We start from the raw sequence: 15,770 nt of genomic DNA, 5'->3' as shown, positions 1-15,770 counted from the left end.
ATTTTGGACCAATGCGATTTTGTAAGGGTATGGCTACCCAGAGCAACGTAACAGAAACCAAAACTGCTTGTCCCAGTTGTGGCTGTTTAGGACAAAAATTACCTGAAGATTAACTTAGATGCAATGCACCTGGTTAGGACACTCTGTATTTGTTATGTACATGTATTTTAATGTTCTTACCTGTAACAAGGAAAGTACATCGGCCAGCACCTGCCTCGTTGGTGATGTCACAGGTGTATGCACCATAGCCCTCGCGGTTGAGTGACCTTACGTGGTATTCTGTCTCATCTCGATTGTCGAACTGACCCATGGTCAGCAGTCTGGTGCCCAGCTTCCATTCATACTTCAGTACCCTCGAGGGGTGGGCACGTAAGACCCTGCAGCTCAGCGAGAACGGACGGCCCAGACCCTGCCTAATCTCTGTGTATGCCGGCTCCACCGCAGGAGGATCTGAAAAAAGCATAGGAAGCACATTCTTGTCAGACAGAAATCACTCATTTACACGGGTGTCTACTTAGTCAATAAAACCAACACGCTTGAGAAACCCAATGCTCCCAGAGGAACAGCAGCTCTTTATGTATTTGAAGAAGTGTGAACTTATTGGACTGGATGAGTGATAAAGAGCGCTAGAATATGGAAACTTAAAGAGATTTTACACCAAAAAATGAAATTTCTCAATCAAGTTGTTCCAAACCTGTAAGACTTACTTTCTTCCATTTAACATATTGGGGACTCAACGCCTCAGTCATTATTCACTTTCCTTGAATGGAAAATGCAATGAAAGTGAAAGGTGACTGAGACTGGTAGTCCTCAACATTCTGCCTAACATCTCTTTTTGTTTCCCAAAAGGAGAACAATTGCAGAAATATTTATTTTGAACATCCCGACAACCCAACACAACAACACTGGCTTAACCAATCAAGCTCAAGCAAGCTTGGGACAGGACTGTCTTTTTGACTCACTTACGGCACCAGATTTTAGTTACATAATTTTTGCAATTCCAATTAGTGACCATAGCAGCACAGCAACTACACACTTCAGCTTGACATGCATTTACAAAAACTAGTTGTTCTTTGATGTCATTGTGCCGTGAATGACAAGAAAAGGGGAAGTTGTGAGGCACAATACAAAGCACAATAGATGTACATGCTTGAAGCAACTGTACAAAGAATACAGATCCATTTAAAAACTTTAAAGCTCGCACTGTGGAGCGGCAAAAAAAGAAAAAAGATGCTGACTCACTCCGCTCATAAGAGGGTGACCTGTCGTGTAACTGTGATTCATTGTGTTGTGAGCCAAAATGCACACATACACCATGATGCACACCAACAGAGTGCACAGCCCCAGGAGCACATCATCAAATATAACATGATGTCCTTAGAAGGGCGCTGGCATCTGCACAGCGTTTGCAGTTTTTCTGTCTGGTTTGGAAAATCTTCGAGAATTGGCCTGGTACTGTAGAGCGCAGCAGTACTTTTGAAGTGTGCTGAGAGCCAAGTGTTCTTACAGAAAGAGCCTGATGCACAGAATTCACTTGGTGGTTGAACGCACCACATTCTGTCATTACTTTTCACTCTATAATCAGCTAATATGGACTACTCCACCATACATACCCCTTTCTGTATAGGCTGCAATATACATCTATAATTTGGACATTCATAATGCATTGTCAATCTTTTAAAACCTTATTTAAACACATGGCTGTAGGAATGATTTGAAAGGTGCGAGGACACATAAATAGTTCTTTTTTTGTGTGAAAATGATCAGCAGACTGTACATTATTCCATTTATTACACTGCTACCTACCAAATAAATACAGAGCTCGACATAAAGGCTTGCCCACTTGGCCAGATTGTGTCAGTAAGTGCATCCGGTGTAAAACTTGTGCCAAATCAAATATATATATATATATGCGGACTATCACGAAGCAGACCATGCACCTACATGGGACAAATGCAAGGAAAGAGAGAGAGAGAGAGAGAGAGTTAGAATTATTATTTGTTGTGGTATTATCGAGAATCATCAAATTTCAATACAAACTACTGACATTTTGGTATTGTGACAATTTATATATTGTGTATGGTACAGTAGATCTTGCTGCAATAACATGATGAAAAAGTCAGTAAAGATCTGATCACATAGAAGAGTAAGTATATGATGCGATGGATGCTTTTCTTCATTTGACTACCGTCCATACGCAACATAATTACCATTTGACAATAGCGTCCTCCCCTAACCAGCGCAGTTTACATTTCTGTCACGGAGACTCGAGTTGATTGGATAGGTATACTATTAGGTTGGGCATCTGTCCTTATTTAAGAAAACATACAACATAAACTTTGACATGTTACTACTTGAGCATGTAACCACTACTTAAATGTCCTTTTTTTCTCTCCGGACACGTAACTTTTTTACTCGGACAAGCACATCACAATGCTTAATGTCAAGCCCTGAATATATGGACTGGGACTGGACTCCCCGACCGCCTGGAGTGGTAGGGCCACTGCCAGGGGCGGACGAGTGTCCCCATGAGTCGCCGGGAACGTGGAAGGGCGTTCTGTCCGCCGGTGGTCGTGGGTCTGACTCCGGTCCGCCCGGGGAGGAGCGGCTGTCGTCCGCCTGAGAGGGTGGAGGAGTGATCGAGGACCATGCGACGGTGTATCAGAGAACCGTTGAGTAAGTTTTTTTTTCATCTCTCTCTCCTCTCTCTCTCTCTCACTGCTGCTCTGCGTTGGCCTTTTCCCTCTCGTTTAAATTTTACAGTGTTTTTTGAAGGGGGTACTACACTGTTACAGGTAGTACCCCCATATTTAATTATTTCTGTTTCCCTCCCCTTGTCCCCTCCCTCATCCAGGTAGACAGGGATGACCTGCCGGCAGACGGGGCGGAAGGCACGCCCCTCCCCAGGGAAAGGGGGGGGGGGGGGTGTACGTCATGCCGGGGGCTCCCCAGCCTGAGAGAACGAGGGTGGAATGTGGCAGGGCGGAGGGCGGGGCCGGGTTGTGATTCTACACACCCAGTCCCTTATCAGGCTAATCAAGCTTCCGAGAGGGACAAAGGCCGACTGCGGAAGATGGTGCGGGAGAGAGAGATCGTTTATTTTCAGAAAATGCAGAAAACAAAGCTTGGGGTGATTTAGAATTGGTGTCATAACGTAGTTTGTCCAGCAGAGCATGCTCCGACTCCATTGTTTACAGAGCTGAGCTGATGGTGGTTCTGCAGACAGTGTGGAGTTAAGCCATGCAGAGTACAGTTTTGTCTTCATGGTAAGTTGCTAACTAGTTTGTGAAATACATACTGGAAAGTTAATAAACAATGACCCAATAATTTTCCCTTTTCAATATAAATATCTCTGTGACAACAAGCTTATAGCTAATTAGCTAACCACATAGCTTCTTTCATACATTGTCAGCTGAGCAGAAGCTAATGTTTAAACATGTATTCACCAAACTGTTTTGTATTGGATTCGCAGTTTGGTACCCCTTAAATTGAACAATTCCAGTCATTGCATTTACAAAATGTAATACTTAAAAGTCTGATTTTCCACCATTGAAAGTTTCCCCTGAACTTTAATAGCAGAATACGGTGTAACTCTTGACTCGTCAGGTGTATATGCTTCTTGTTTTACAATCTGTCCCTAATTCACTGGCAGTATTAAAATATTCAACATTTGACTAGATACTAAACAGTACTGCTAATGTTTATTTAACTATTTATTTTAATTTATTCTTTATTTAAATGTCTAATATTCTTTGATAAAAATATTAGTACCTTTGTATAGTCATATATGTACAAAATTGGTGCACAATCCACATAGAAAAGGTCTGTTTTCATTCCAGCTCAAAAATGAACTATATCGGTATCGGTCTCAAAAATCCCATATCAGTCGGGCTCTACTGATTATTGATGTAATGTTGCAGTTTGGTTGCAGAAACGTTCCAGGAATTTAGAGGTTAAGGGAACGTTTGAAGAAACACTGTGCTCAAACTTTTTTATTTTCTTCCCAATTTGGAATGCCCAATTCACAATGCACTCTAAGTCCTTGTGGTGGCATAGTGACTTGCCTCAATCCGGGTGGCGGAGGGCGAATCTCAGTTGCCACCATGTATGAGACCGTCAATCCGTGCATCTTATAACGTGGCTTGTCGAGCATGTTACCACAGAGATGTAGCGCGTGTGGAGGCTTCACAATTCTCTGCGGCATCCACGCACAACTCACCACATGCCCCACCAAGAGCGACAACCACACATTATAGCGACCACAAGGAGGTTACCCCATGTGACTCTACCCTCCCTTGCAACCGGGCCAATTTTGTTGCTTAGGAGACCTGGCTGGATTCACTCAGCACACCCTGGATTCGAACTCACGACTCCAGGGGTGATAGTCAGCATCAATACTCGCTCGCTGAGTGTTCAATCTTAAACAAATATTCTATATCCATTAAATATTCCTGTTTAACCAAAAAATGAACCTTAAAGCTCTGTTCTGGAAAAGTTATCTGAACCAAAAAACAAACGTTTTAGGAACCAAAAATTGTTAGTTGGGTCAGAATTACTGAAAGAACTGTAGAGAGCAGTGTAATAAAACTAGGATACTGATTAACTCCCAGAAAGTGGTGGTGTGAAATGAACATAAAAAGTTCTACATTTGTGAACTTTTGTGTGTAATGGTTGCTAAGCATGTTTTCACATTTTCTGCCTAAAATAATTTTGTTTGCGCCAGTCTGTATTGAAAGTTTATGATCTGGAAAGCCTTCCTCATAGATGAATATAAATAGAACATAACTGAAGTCCAATAATTCAAGCTAACATACTACTGTAAATATCCAAAATCCCAGTAAGAATCATTTGCATCATGCATATCTCATTTGCATAATTTTAAAATAGTACAATTTCCCCATACTCATTAGAACAGCACACATTTTCTCTTCTCTGAAATGGCAAAAACCATGAGAGAAGTACATTTACGTAAATGGTGGAATCTAAGTGCATTCATATGTTTATATATTTATATGCAAATTACTCTACTGTTTGTTGTTGTAAAGTGCATACATAGAAGACCACTTCAAAAATCTGTTATTAATGGTCCATCCTGTCTGAGTTAAAGATATGTAATTTCAGAGGGTGAGAGAGGGAGAGAGTAGATTGAAGCATATTTTTATAGAAAAAGTTTTAAGTCATTGCATTTAGACAAATAGCTAGGTCACACTTTATATTAGGAGGCCTTAACTACTATGTACTAACATTAAATACATACAAGACTATTTAATTACTGTGTAACTACCTGTTGTTCTGCAAAATGCCCACATTTGCTGCTACTGAGTTTGATGTATGGGTAGGTTTAGGAGTAAGGGTTGGGTTATGGTTAGGATTAGGGATTAGAGTTAGGTTTTGGGGTAAGTGTTGGGTTAGGGGTAAAGTTAACAGCGTAACTACAAATTATAATTAAATGAAAGTACTTTAAATGCAATTAAATGCAACAACATTTATGTGAATAATAAGTACATAGTATCAAATTGTTAAGTACATAGTAGTTAAGGCCTCCGAATATAAAGTGGGTCCAATAGATCTAAAAAAAAGAGTGCTTTTTATCGAAATGACAAACTTGGGGAGGCCCCACACTGTGAGTGGACTATATTCTGTACAATACAATATCTCTTACAGCCGAGGTCAACAGTTCAGTCTCTGCAACAACTTTATTCAGGCAATGATGCGAACACAGGCCTACCGCATTTTGTCATTCTGAATTTCACGGCTGAGTTTCCCAAACTGAACCAATTCCGTCTGACATGTTGCCAATGGATGAGGGTTTGATAGACTACTCATGGAGGTTATTGTACACTTGCACCGCCAGACAGGTGACAACGAACAACAGTGTGCATTTGCAAATCGATTTTCAGCAATATGGGGAGAACAGGAAAAGGCGTTTATTGAAATGGAATCAATTGTGTATGCAAGTGGACAGAAAAAACAGATTAACAACTCGCTGAAAGATTGCAATAGCAGGTAAAGACAGTACAAAATACTACTGAATGGACTGTACATTGCAAAATATGGTTCCCTATTGAATGTGTACCCATTTTTAGTTGCGTATAATGTTAATTGCACAGTAACAAGCTGTTATTGAACAAGGTATTTATGTGTTTGAAAATACTATATAATGCCCGAAGGTCAAACATGATTTTAAGAATGTATTGCTTCATTCCTATTGAGCCAAACAGAAAGAAAACAAATAGATTTTTCCATGATAAAAAGATCTAAATGGATGGGGTAATTTCTTAGACTTGCTTTTGATGTGAATATCGCAGCCCCGTTTCGCTGTCAGCCCACGGGGAAAAGTCCTGGTTCTCCCAATGGCCAGTCTGCCGCTGCTTGTTCATTTACTTTTTTTGCGAGCCTCTGCACATCAGTCATGCGGTCTTCTGGACAGGAGAAGTGCTCTGACACTGTCCAACTAAACGACACAAATGCGCCATTTATGGTGTTTATAAACTTGTTAAAATTCCCTTATTTGGGCATTAAATTAACTGAGGTTAGATTAAATAAACGCGGTTCACTGCAAAAAATGATTTTCTAGACAAGTATTTTTGTCTTGTATTCCTGTCAAATTATCTAAACTTTCTTAAAACACGATTTATTTACTTGTCAAGCAAAATGGGATAAGATATTAAGTCTTGTTTTAAGATAAATCTGACTAAATTTAGTGAACTTTAGACTCAAAACAAGAAAAAAAATCTGCCAATGGGATAAGCAAAATAAACTTGTTTTCCTTTTAAATTAAGTTTATTTTGCTTACCACTTCCTTGTTTCGTGACTCACGGGTACACAGAAGTTGACTTTATTATTGCAATTATTTCCATGAATCCAACTGCCCGGTTGTCAGGATATACACACGGAGGCAGAGGTAAGTGAATCCAAACACAACTTTATTTTAGGTGGCAAGAGTGAGGGTGAGTAATTTGGCAGTTCAAGTGCAGACACGGTGAAGATCACTCGATGCCGGACAGGCCACAGGTAAGCACAACCACTTCGGGAATGTGGGAATCAAGTAATCACCGGACAGTGATGCAAATCCTCTCTTTTAAGAAGCAGACACTTGGAAACGGGATCAGAAGACTCACTGGCAGATCAGAGGGATACACGGGCACTGGCGATAGGAAATGTAACAGGAGTCCTGGAGACAACAGAATGTGGACATAGAAGTTAGAAGCATTCAGGTAAGTTTTAACGTTACTTGTCAGCAATCGGGAAGTTTCAGGGGTTCAGAAGATCACGGTGAGGGTTTGTTCCTGTTGGAGGCTTGACGTTGAACTGGGGTTTCGGTGAGTGCTTTATAGTGCAAGTTGGTGAGTTTGTTAATTGTGAACAGGTGTGTGTGATTAGTAATCCAGTGAGAGTGATTGTTGAGTGGAGGGTGGAATCAAACCTGGTTGATCTCTCACAGTACCCCCCCCTCCAGTTTCCGCGCCAGCGGACCTTGGACCCCGACGTCGTGGGGGCCAACCTCGAGGTCGTGGTGCCGGTCTCCCAGGGTGCTGAGCATGAAACTCGGTAGGTAGATTGGGGTCGAGGATATCATTACGGGGTACCCAGCATCTCTCTTCCTGTCCGTAATCTTCCCAATCCACCAGGTATTCGAGTCGGCCACCTCGACGTCGGGAGTCCAATATCTCCTTCACTGTGTAGATGGGCTCGGTTTCAATGGGCGGTATTGGGGAAATATCCTCAGGGACAGGGTCTGCAGAGGGAGCAAGTACAAGTGAGTGATGGGGTTTCAGGAGGGAGACGTGAAAAGTGGGGTGGATGCGGTACTGAGCAGGTAGGCGAAGTTGGTAGGTGACTGGGTTGACTTGTCTTTCAACGGGAAATGGACCAATGTATTTAGGGCTTAACTTACGGCAGGGTTGTTTCAGACGGATATCCCGTGTGGAAAGCCATACTAGTTGCCCGGGTTGATAATTGGGAGCCTGACGGCGATGGGGATTGGCAAAGTGTTGCTGGCGATTAATAGCTTGCTGGAGATGATGGTGCACCTGATTCCATACTCTCTCACTGTCTTGGAACCATTTGTTGACCGCGGGTACCTCGGAGGGCTCACCAGACCAGGGGAATAGTGGTGGCTGGTAACCCAGAACACACTGGAAAGGGGTTAAGTTTGTAGATGCCTGTCGGAGAGAGTTTTGGGCATACTCCGCCCAGATCAAATATCGGTTCCAAGTGTGCTGGTTGGAATGGCAGAGTGTACGGAGGAAACGGCTGACATCCTGGATCTTGCGTTCGGTTTGGCCATTAGACTGTGGGTGATAGCCTGATGTTAGGCTTACCGTCACGTTCAACAGGGTAAAGAACGCTCGCCACACCCTGGAGATGAACTGGGGCCCCCTGTCGGACACGATATCTTCTGGAATACCGAAGTTGCGAAAGACATGCTCTAGGAGTAACTCTGCGGTGTTAAAGGCTGTGGGCAGTTTCTTTAGGGGGATTAACTTGCAGGCTTTTGAGAATCAATCTATGGCCACAAGGATGCAGGTATAGCCATCAGAGGCGGGAAGGTCTGTGACGTAATCTACCCCAATATGGGACCATGGCCGGTGTGGGATGGGCAGTGGTAGCAATTTTCCAGTGGGTAGATGACGAGGAACCTTAGTCATGGCGCAGAGAGCGCATCCCTGAATAAACGTCGCAATGTCCCCTTGCATATTTGGCCACCAGTATTTGTGCTGGAGAGTCGAGTGAGTCTTACTGATACCTGGGTGACCTGTCCCAACAGACGAATGGGCAGAGGAGATGAGAGACGTGCGGAAATCTTCTGGCACATAGATCTTACCAGCGGGACATTCCGGGGGACTAGGGACGCGTAGTGACATTTCGCGGAGTTGTTTGTCGAGATCCCACTGGATGGGTTGAACAAATAACTTTTCAGGCAGGATGGCTTCGGGCTCTTCCTGGGGTGCTTCGGGGGCATGGAGACGCGACAAGGCGTCCGCTCGAATGTTTTTTGAGCCTGGACAATAGGATATGTGGAAGTGAAACCGAGTAAAGAACAGGGCCCATCTGGCTTGACGGGGGTTGAGTCTCTTGGCTTCCTTCAAATACTGAAGATTCTTGTGGTCAGTAAGGACGATGAACGGGTGCTTGGCCCCCTCCAACCAGTGTCTCCACTCTTCCAGGGCGAGTTTAACGGCCAGGAGTTCTCGGTTGCCGATGTCATAATTGCTCTCCGCAGTGGATAGTTTGCGTGAGAAAAATGCGCAGGGCATGGGTTTGGAAGCGTGTTCTGAGCACTGTGAGAGGATAGCTCCTACCCCGGTATCAGAGGCATCTACCTCGACGAGGAAGACCCTCTCAGGATCTGGGTGACGGAGAAGGGGCGCACTGGTGAAGGCAATCTTGAGAGACTGAAAGGCGTGTTCGGCATCAGGGTTCCAAGAAAGGGTCTTTGGTTTTCCCTTTAGGAGGGAGGTTAGTGGAGCTGTTAACATGCTATAATTATTAATGAACCGGCGGTAGAAATTTGAGAACCCCAGGAATCTTTGCAGTTCCTTTACCGTCTGCGGTGTGGGCCAGGAGGTGATGACCCTGGTCTTGTGGTCATCCATCTCAACTCCTCGCTCACTAAGGTGATAACCCAGGAATTCGACAATGGGCTGATGGAACAGGCACTTCTCTGCCTTCAAGAACAGGGAGAAATCTCGGAGCCTTTGGAGCACTAGGGAGACATGACGTTGGTGTTCAACTGGATTTTTCGAGTAGATTAGGATGTCGTCGATACAGACCAACACAAAGTGGTTCAGGAAATCTCTGAGAACTTCGTCCATAAAACTTTGAAACACAGAAGGGGCGTTTACCAGGCCATACGGCATCACCAAGTATTCATAGTGTCCTGCGGGGGTAATGAATGCTGTCTTCCACTCATCCCCCTCTCGTATCCTAATCAGGTTGTATGCACTTCTTAGGTCGAGTTTGGTGAAGATCTTAGCCTCTCGAAGTTGTTCGGGGCAGATGGGACAAGAGGGAGTGGGTAGCTGAATTTGACGGTGATCTTATTTAGTTTTCTGTAATCTATGCATGGCCTTAACCCTCCATCTTTCTTGGGACAAAGAAGAAACTGGCGGCAGCAGGTGAGGTGGATGGTCTGATATACCCCTGGTGTAGAGCTTCCTCGATGTATTTCTGCATAGCTGTTTGTTCAGGAATGGACAAGGCATATACTCCTCCCCTGGGAATGGGTTCTCCTGGAGTCAAGTCAATAGCGCAGTCCCATCGTCGGTGTGGCGGCAACCTGGAAGCTGCCACTGGATTGAACACATCAGCAAAAGAGGAGTACACTGGAGGAATAATCACAGATAGGTTTTCTGTCGGGCTTTCGACGGAAGTTGAACTCACTGAAATTGACTTAGGTGCTTCGATGGATGGGGATACAGGGGATGCAGGGTTAGTCGGTAGGCAGTCGCAACCCCAATTCAGAATCTTGCCAGATTTCCAATTAATGGTAGGTTGATGACGGATGAGCCATGGGCGCCCAAGGATTATGTCAGTTAGGCTATTTTCAAGAATGAGCGGTTCAAATGACTCTTGATGAGTGTTCTCAACACATAAAGTAATGGGGTTGATGCGAGATGTTACGTACCCTTTGTTGATGATTTCACCAGTCACGACATGGATGGAGCATGGTTTGGCTGTGTTGGATCTCTGGAGTTTGAGTTTTTTGCAGAGACTTCCTGATATGAAATCGCCGGCCGACCCGGAGTCCACGATGGCCGTGACTGAAGCGTGAAAATTTGGAGATTTCAGAGTTACTGATATGGTTAACGGTGTTGAGACTACAGGGTGGTGAAGAACTGAACTTACGAGTCGATGAGGGGGGCGTGATGGGCATGCACGGAGGAAATGACCCTCAGTCCCACAGTATAGGCATAATCTTAATTCTCGGTGGCGATTGCGTTCAGCTTGAGACAGTCGTTGGGTTTCCACTTGCATCTTTTCCAACCTCGGTTCTGAGTAGAATTCAGGTGAAGCTTGATGAAGTATGGGGGCTGGTGGTTGGATTTCGAGATAGCAGTTTTGAGATCTTTGATGCACTCGGAGAGTCTGCTGCATAAACTTTTCAAGTCCTAGAGAGTCGCCGTAAATGGCAAGCTGGAGACGCAGCGTGGGGTTCAGTCCTCTTCGAAAAACAGCAAGGAGAGCCTTTTCGTCCCACCCACTTGCTGATGCTAGAGTTCGGAATTCCAGAGAGTACTCAGAGATGGATCTTTTACCTTGACGTAACCGTAACAGCTGCTCGCTGACAGACGAATCTTCTGCGGGCTCCAAACACTTCCTTGAAGTGAGTGATGAAACTCTGCAGTGAAGAGGTTAACGAAGTCCCTTGAAACCATAAAGTCTCAGCCCACCTTAATGCTGACCCGGATAATTGCTGGATAATGAAGGAGATCTTTGATCTTTCTGTAGGATACAATTGAGGTTGTTGCTCAAGGGCGAGCGAGCACTGCAGCAAGAAACCATTGCAATCCTCCGCCCGACCTGAGAAGGGCGCTGGTCGGGAGACGGAGTTGGCGACATACACCAGAGAAGAAGCGGGGTTTGCGGAAGTGCCGTCTTCGGGCTGTGTAGGATCCATGACGGTGTCGGTCAAGCCTTCTGTCAGGATATACACACGGAGGCAGAGGTAAGTGAATCCAAACACAGCTTTATTTTAGGTGGCAAGAGTGAGGGTGAGTAATTTGGCAGTTCAAGTGCAGACACGGTGAAGATCACTCGATGCCGGACAGGCCACAGGTAAACACAACCACTTCGGGAATGTGGGAATCAAGTAATCACCGGACAGTGATACAAATCCTCTCTTTTAAGAAGCAGATACTTGGAAACGGGATCAGAAGACTCACTGGCAGATCAGAGGGATACACGGGCACTGGCGATAGGAAATGTAACAGGAGTCCTGGAGACAACAGAATGTGGACATAGAAGTTAGAAGCATTCAGGTAAGTTTTAACGTTACTTGTCAGCAATCGGGAAGTTTCAGGGGTTCAGAAGATCACGGTGAGGGTTTGTTCCTGTTGGAGGCTTGACGTTGAACTGGGGTTTCGGTGAGTGCTTTATAGTGCAAGTTGGTGAGTTTGTTAATTGTGAACAGGTGTGTGTGATTAGTAATCCGGTGAGAGTGATCGTTGAGTGGAGGGTGGAATCAAACCTGGTTGATCTCTCACACCGGTTCAATTAATCAATTCAAAAATATTTGTTTGCATCCTCACTCAAAGAAGTGCCATTTCTAATATATTGAACATTTATAATGCATTGCATGCATGGTGTAAATAAATATAATTCAATGTTATAATGATTAAATATAATTCTAACTTTTTTATTTAGTGAAAACATCTGGGAAAAATTACTTGGCTATTTTTAACTAGATTTTGCCTGATTTATTTCTTACATTAAACATTTTAAATCTACAGTACAATGGCTGTTTGATGGTTACTCAGAATGAAAACAAAAATCAACTTTTTAAGCCATTTCAGTAAAAATACTTAAATATTTAAATATATTTTGTATATGAAGTGAAAATTACTACAATTTTTTTTATTTTAATTTTGGCTGTATCGCCCATTCCTGCTGTCTGGCACAATGGCCTTGTAGATTTTATGGCCTGTTATATCCGGGGAGAACTTATGCTTCAACTTTTGTCATTTTGTCTTGTACATCATTATTAAGGGTTTTAATTACACACAGTTCAGATGACAGCACTTTTAGAGAGAAGACGTTATGATTGTTTAGCAGCACAAAAGCATTTTTGTCTGACCTACGAGGGAGAATGTTGTAAAACATGCAATTACATGACGTTACATGACATTAGCCTTGCGTGTAGACAAGAGTGTTAAAACCTATTAATTAACAAGCCTCAAGAGGACCTTCTTTATCAATCTGCATCCAATATTAACTAAAGCAATGATGTCGTTTTTTGTTCTATTTCTGAAGATTTCATAGGGGACTACTAAAGGCCGGACTTGATGCATTAATGGTGATAGTATTTTGAATTTCACACTGGTCTTTTATTTTCATATACTCTCTTTTTCATAAATGAATACTATTGGGGATAAATTAGCTCTCTGCTAATTAGGCTGGCGGCCAGCTTTGAATGCCATGCTAAGCGAACATCCGAGCATGGAACACTGGCATTGTGTCATCCAAGGAAAGGAATATTCCTCTATTCTCCAGTGCTTATTCCAGTTCCACACCACTAATCAGGATGCCAATTTTATCCCCCCATGATGAGGATTAGTACTGCTCTTATATTCCACATCAGAATCCTTATTTGTATATGCACAGTCCCAGTGCTTTGTCACTTCCACTTAAAACTCTCATGTAGCAGCTTCTCAAAACTTTCATCAGTTGGACTTAGAACTTGTCAGAGTTGCAATTACTTATCACCCTCATTTAGGAAAAAGCTGCAGCAAAGAGACCGTAAAAAAAATGGAATTTCTTCCTCTCTGAGAGAGTAAAGATGTAAGAAAATAATATTTCAGTATTACAATATTTTGCTTCACTATAATGTATTGATATTCTCCTGCAAAAAATCATGATTTAGAGTGAAATTTCTCACATTAATATTTATGGGTGTAAAAAATTTAAGTAATTGAGAACCACTCAGAACAAGTGTGTGAGAAGACGATATATGCAACAGCATTAGCATAAATGTTACATTATTTCTATTTGACTAAAATGCGAAATCAGAATGAGCAAAGAAGTAGTCGTTTAATTTGTATACAGATCCTCTATACAAAACCTGGTCTCACAGAAACACGTTACTCTGCCTACATTTTTGCAAAATGATTTTTTAAGTGGCTCGTTGTACATACAGTGCATGCCTTGGCAATACATTTTATTATTTGCATTACATAACCAAGTACACTTTGAAGCTTGTTAGGGTACAAGAAAATTGCGCTGTGACTCAACTGATAGAGTTGTAATGCAAAGGTCCTGATGAGCAAGCGATTTGACATGTGAGCCGAAAGTGTCATAGACAAACCACCACATGACGTAGTTTATTAATAGTCTATTTCACATCACATTTGCTTTTTCTGACACTATCGGTTTGGTTTAGGTTCAAGGTTTAGGGTAGGACATTCTCAATACATGTAAGCAGCCACGTAATATCATTTTGCTAAAATGTCAGTAAACATAAAGAATCACAATATTATCATAACATAACAGCAGGTCAACAGCAAAGTTATGTTTTGAATGCTGGTCCACAACACGGCATAGTGGTTTGTTGGTGTTTCAACAATGCTTTTTGACTAGCTTAACCTGCACAATCTTTTTATGCTCTCCTACAAAATAAATATCTTTTTGGAATGCCATTCCTGCTTCCGGGTGTGTTTTCTCCTTGTGACTGCCTTTGTCCTATCACACCCGGATTTTCGGCTTCACTGTACCTCGGTAGTGGAATGACCTTCCCAACTCCATCCGTGAAGCAAATTCCCTCTCTGTCTTCCAGAAATGGCTAAAGACACAACTTTTTCATGAGCACTTGACCCTACACCTTAAATAAAATATAATAATAATCTTGTTGCACTCAAATCTCTGTCTTGGCAAGTACTGTCCTGATATAACTGAAACTTTGTGATGCAGCACTTTTTGTAAAACAGTCTCCTTAAGATTATTATTTTATGTTGTATGCGTCCTCATTTGGTAAGTCATTTTTTATTTAGACGGCTGCTAAATAAACAAATGAAATATAATAGTTAGTGTAAGGTGTTACACTTGTAGTGTAAAGTTTAGGGATGGGGCTAGGGTTATGCGTTAAACCTATGAAAACACAGTTTTGGATTAACATGGACCAAACACTACATAGGGAAATACAAGGATGCTATGGAAGCTTCTCTCATTGGTGGGTGTATAACTCATATGATTTTGTACAAATTAACTTGGTACCAATTCGCAACCACATACTATTGTGACAAATTCTCATGAAATTGGGTTGGTAAGTTTTGATGGTAAACAACATGGCTATGGTCCACCAGCTAGACTAAATCAAAACCAGCATGAAGCAGCCTAGACCAGCAGGGGAACTGCATGTCAAAGCTAGACCTTTTAGCAAGGATCAAGGTACCAATTTAATACTGTATCATCAGGGCCCTGCTGATTCCCACCACCATGAGAAGATGGAATCATCTCAAGAAGTTTCTTCTTCTACCCTGCAGCCTTATGAAAGAAAAGGAGAGGGTGGGTTGCTACTGTCAGGGTTTAGCTACAATTAAATCTTCATTAAAATATATTAGGCCATTAATAATCAGTCAGCTTTGCCACATTTAGATGCAATTAAATCTTCAGTCCAAGGTGTTAAGAGTCCAAGGTGCATGGCAGTCGTATTCATCATATCTGCTTAACTAACATGATGATATGAGAATCCATCATAAAAATGTAATCTCATGGTAGAATTAACAGTCCAAACCACATCCTCTGTGGAAAAAAAAACAAAAAACTTTCCCCTGTCTAGCCTACAAATAGAAGCTACTGCAACTGTTAGCCAGGCACTTTGCACTGTGCGAACGACAAGACTTGTTAAAGTGTTAAAGAAAATGTCACGTCCTAATGAGAGAGACAGCTGTCGATGAAAACTGCTCTTGAGAAAATGACAATATAAGATCAACTGACTCCCTCCATATTTCTCACCCTTTTTTGTGTAGACCCTCATCAAATGCATGCGACCAATGACAAGAGTTCCAATTAACCTTTGCAATTGGCAGCTGTTCGCCTCTAACAAAAATTTT

General features: G+C 42.5%; 1 protein-coding gene across 1 annotated transcript in view; it reads right to left on the bottom strand.

The window, feature by feature from the left end:
• Positions 1-15,770, bottom strand: part of LOC127662425 (MAM domain-containing glycosylphosphatidylinositol anchor protein 2-like) — a 238,717-nt gene that overhangs the window by 73,693 nt on the left and 149,254 nt on the right. The window contains exon 9 of the mRNA XM_052153592.1: positions 181-450. Coding sequence (XP_052009552.1) covers positions 181-450 — 270 coding nt within the window. The remainder of the gene's footprint in view (positions 1-180; positions 451-15,770) is intronic.

Source organism: Xyrauchen texanus, chromosome 22, assembly GCF_025860055.1.
Source record: "Xyrauchen texanus isolate HMW12.3.18 chromosome 22, RBS_HiC_50CHRs, whole genome shotgun sequence".
NCBI lineage: Eukaryota > Metazoa > Chordata > Actinopteri > Cypriniformes > Catostomidae > Xyrauchen > Xyrauchen texanus.
This window is presented reverse-complemented; position numbering and strand designations above follow the sequence as displayed.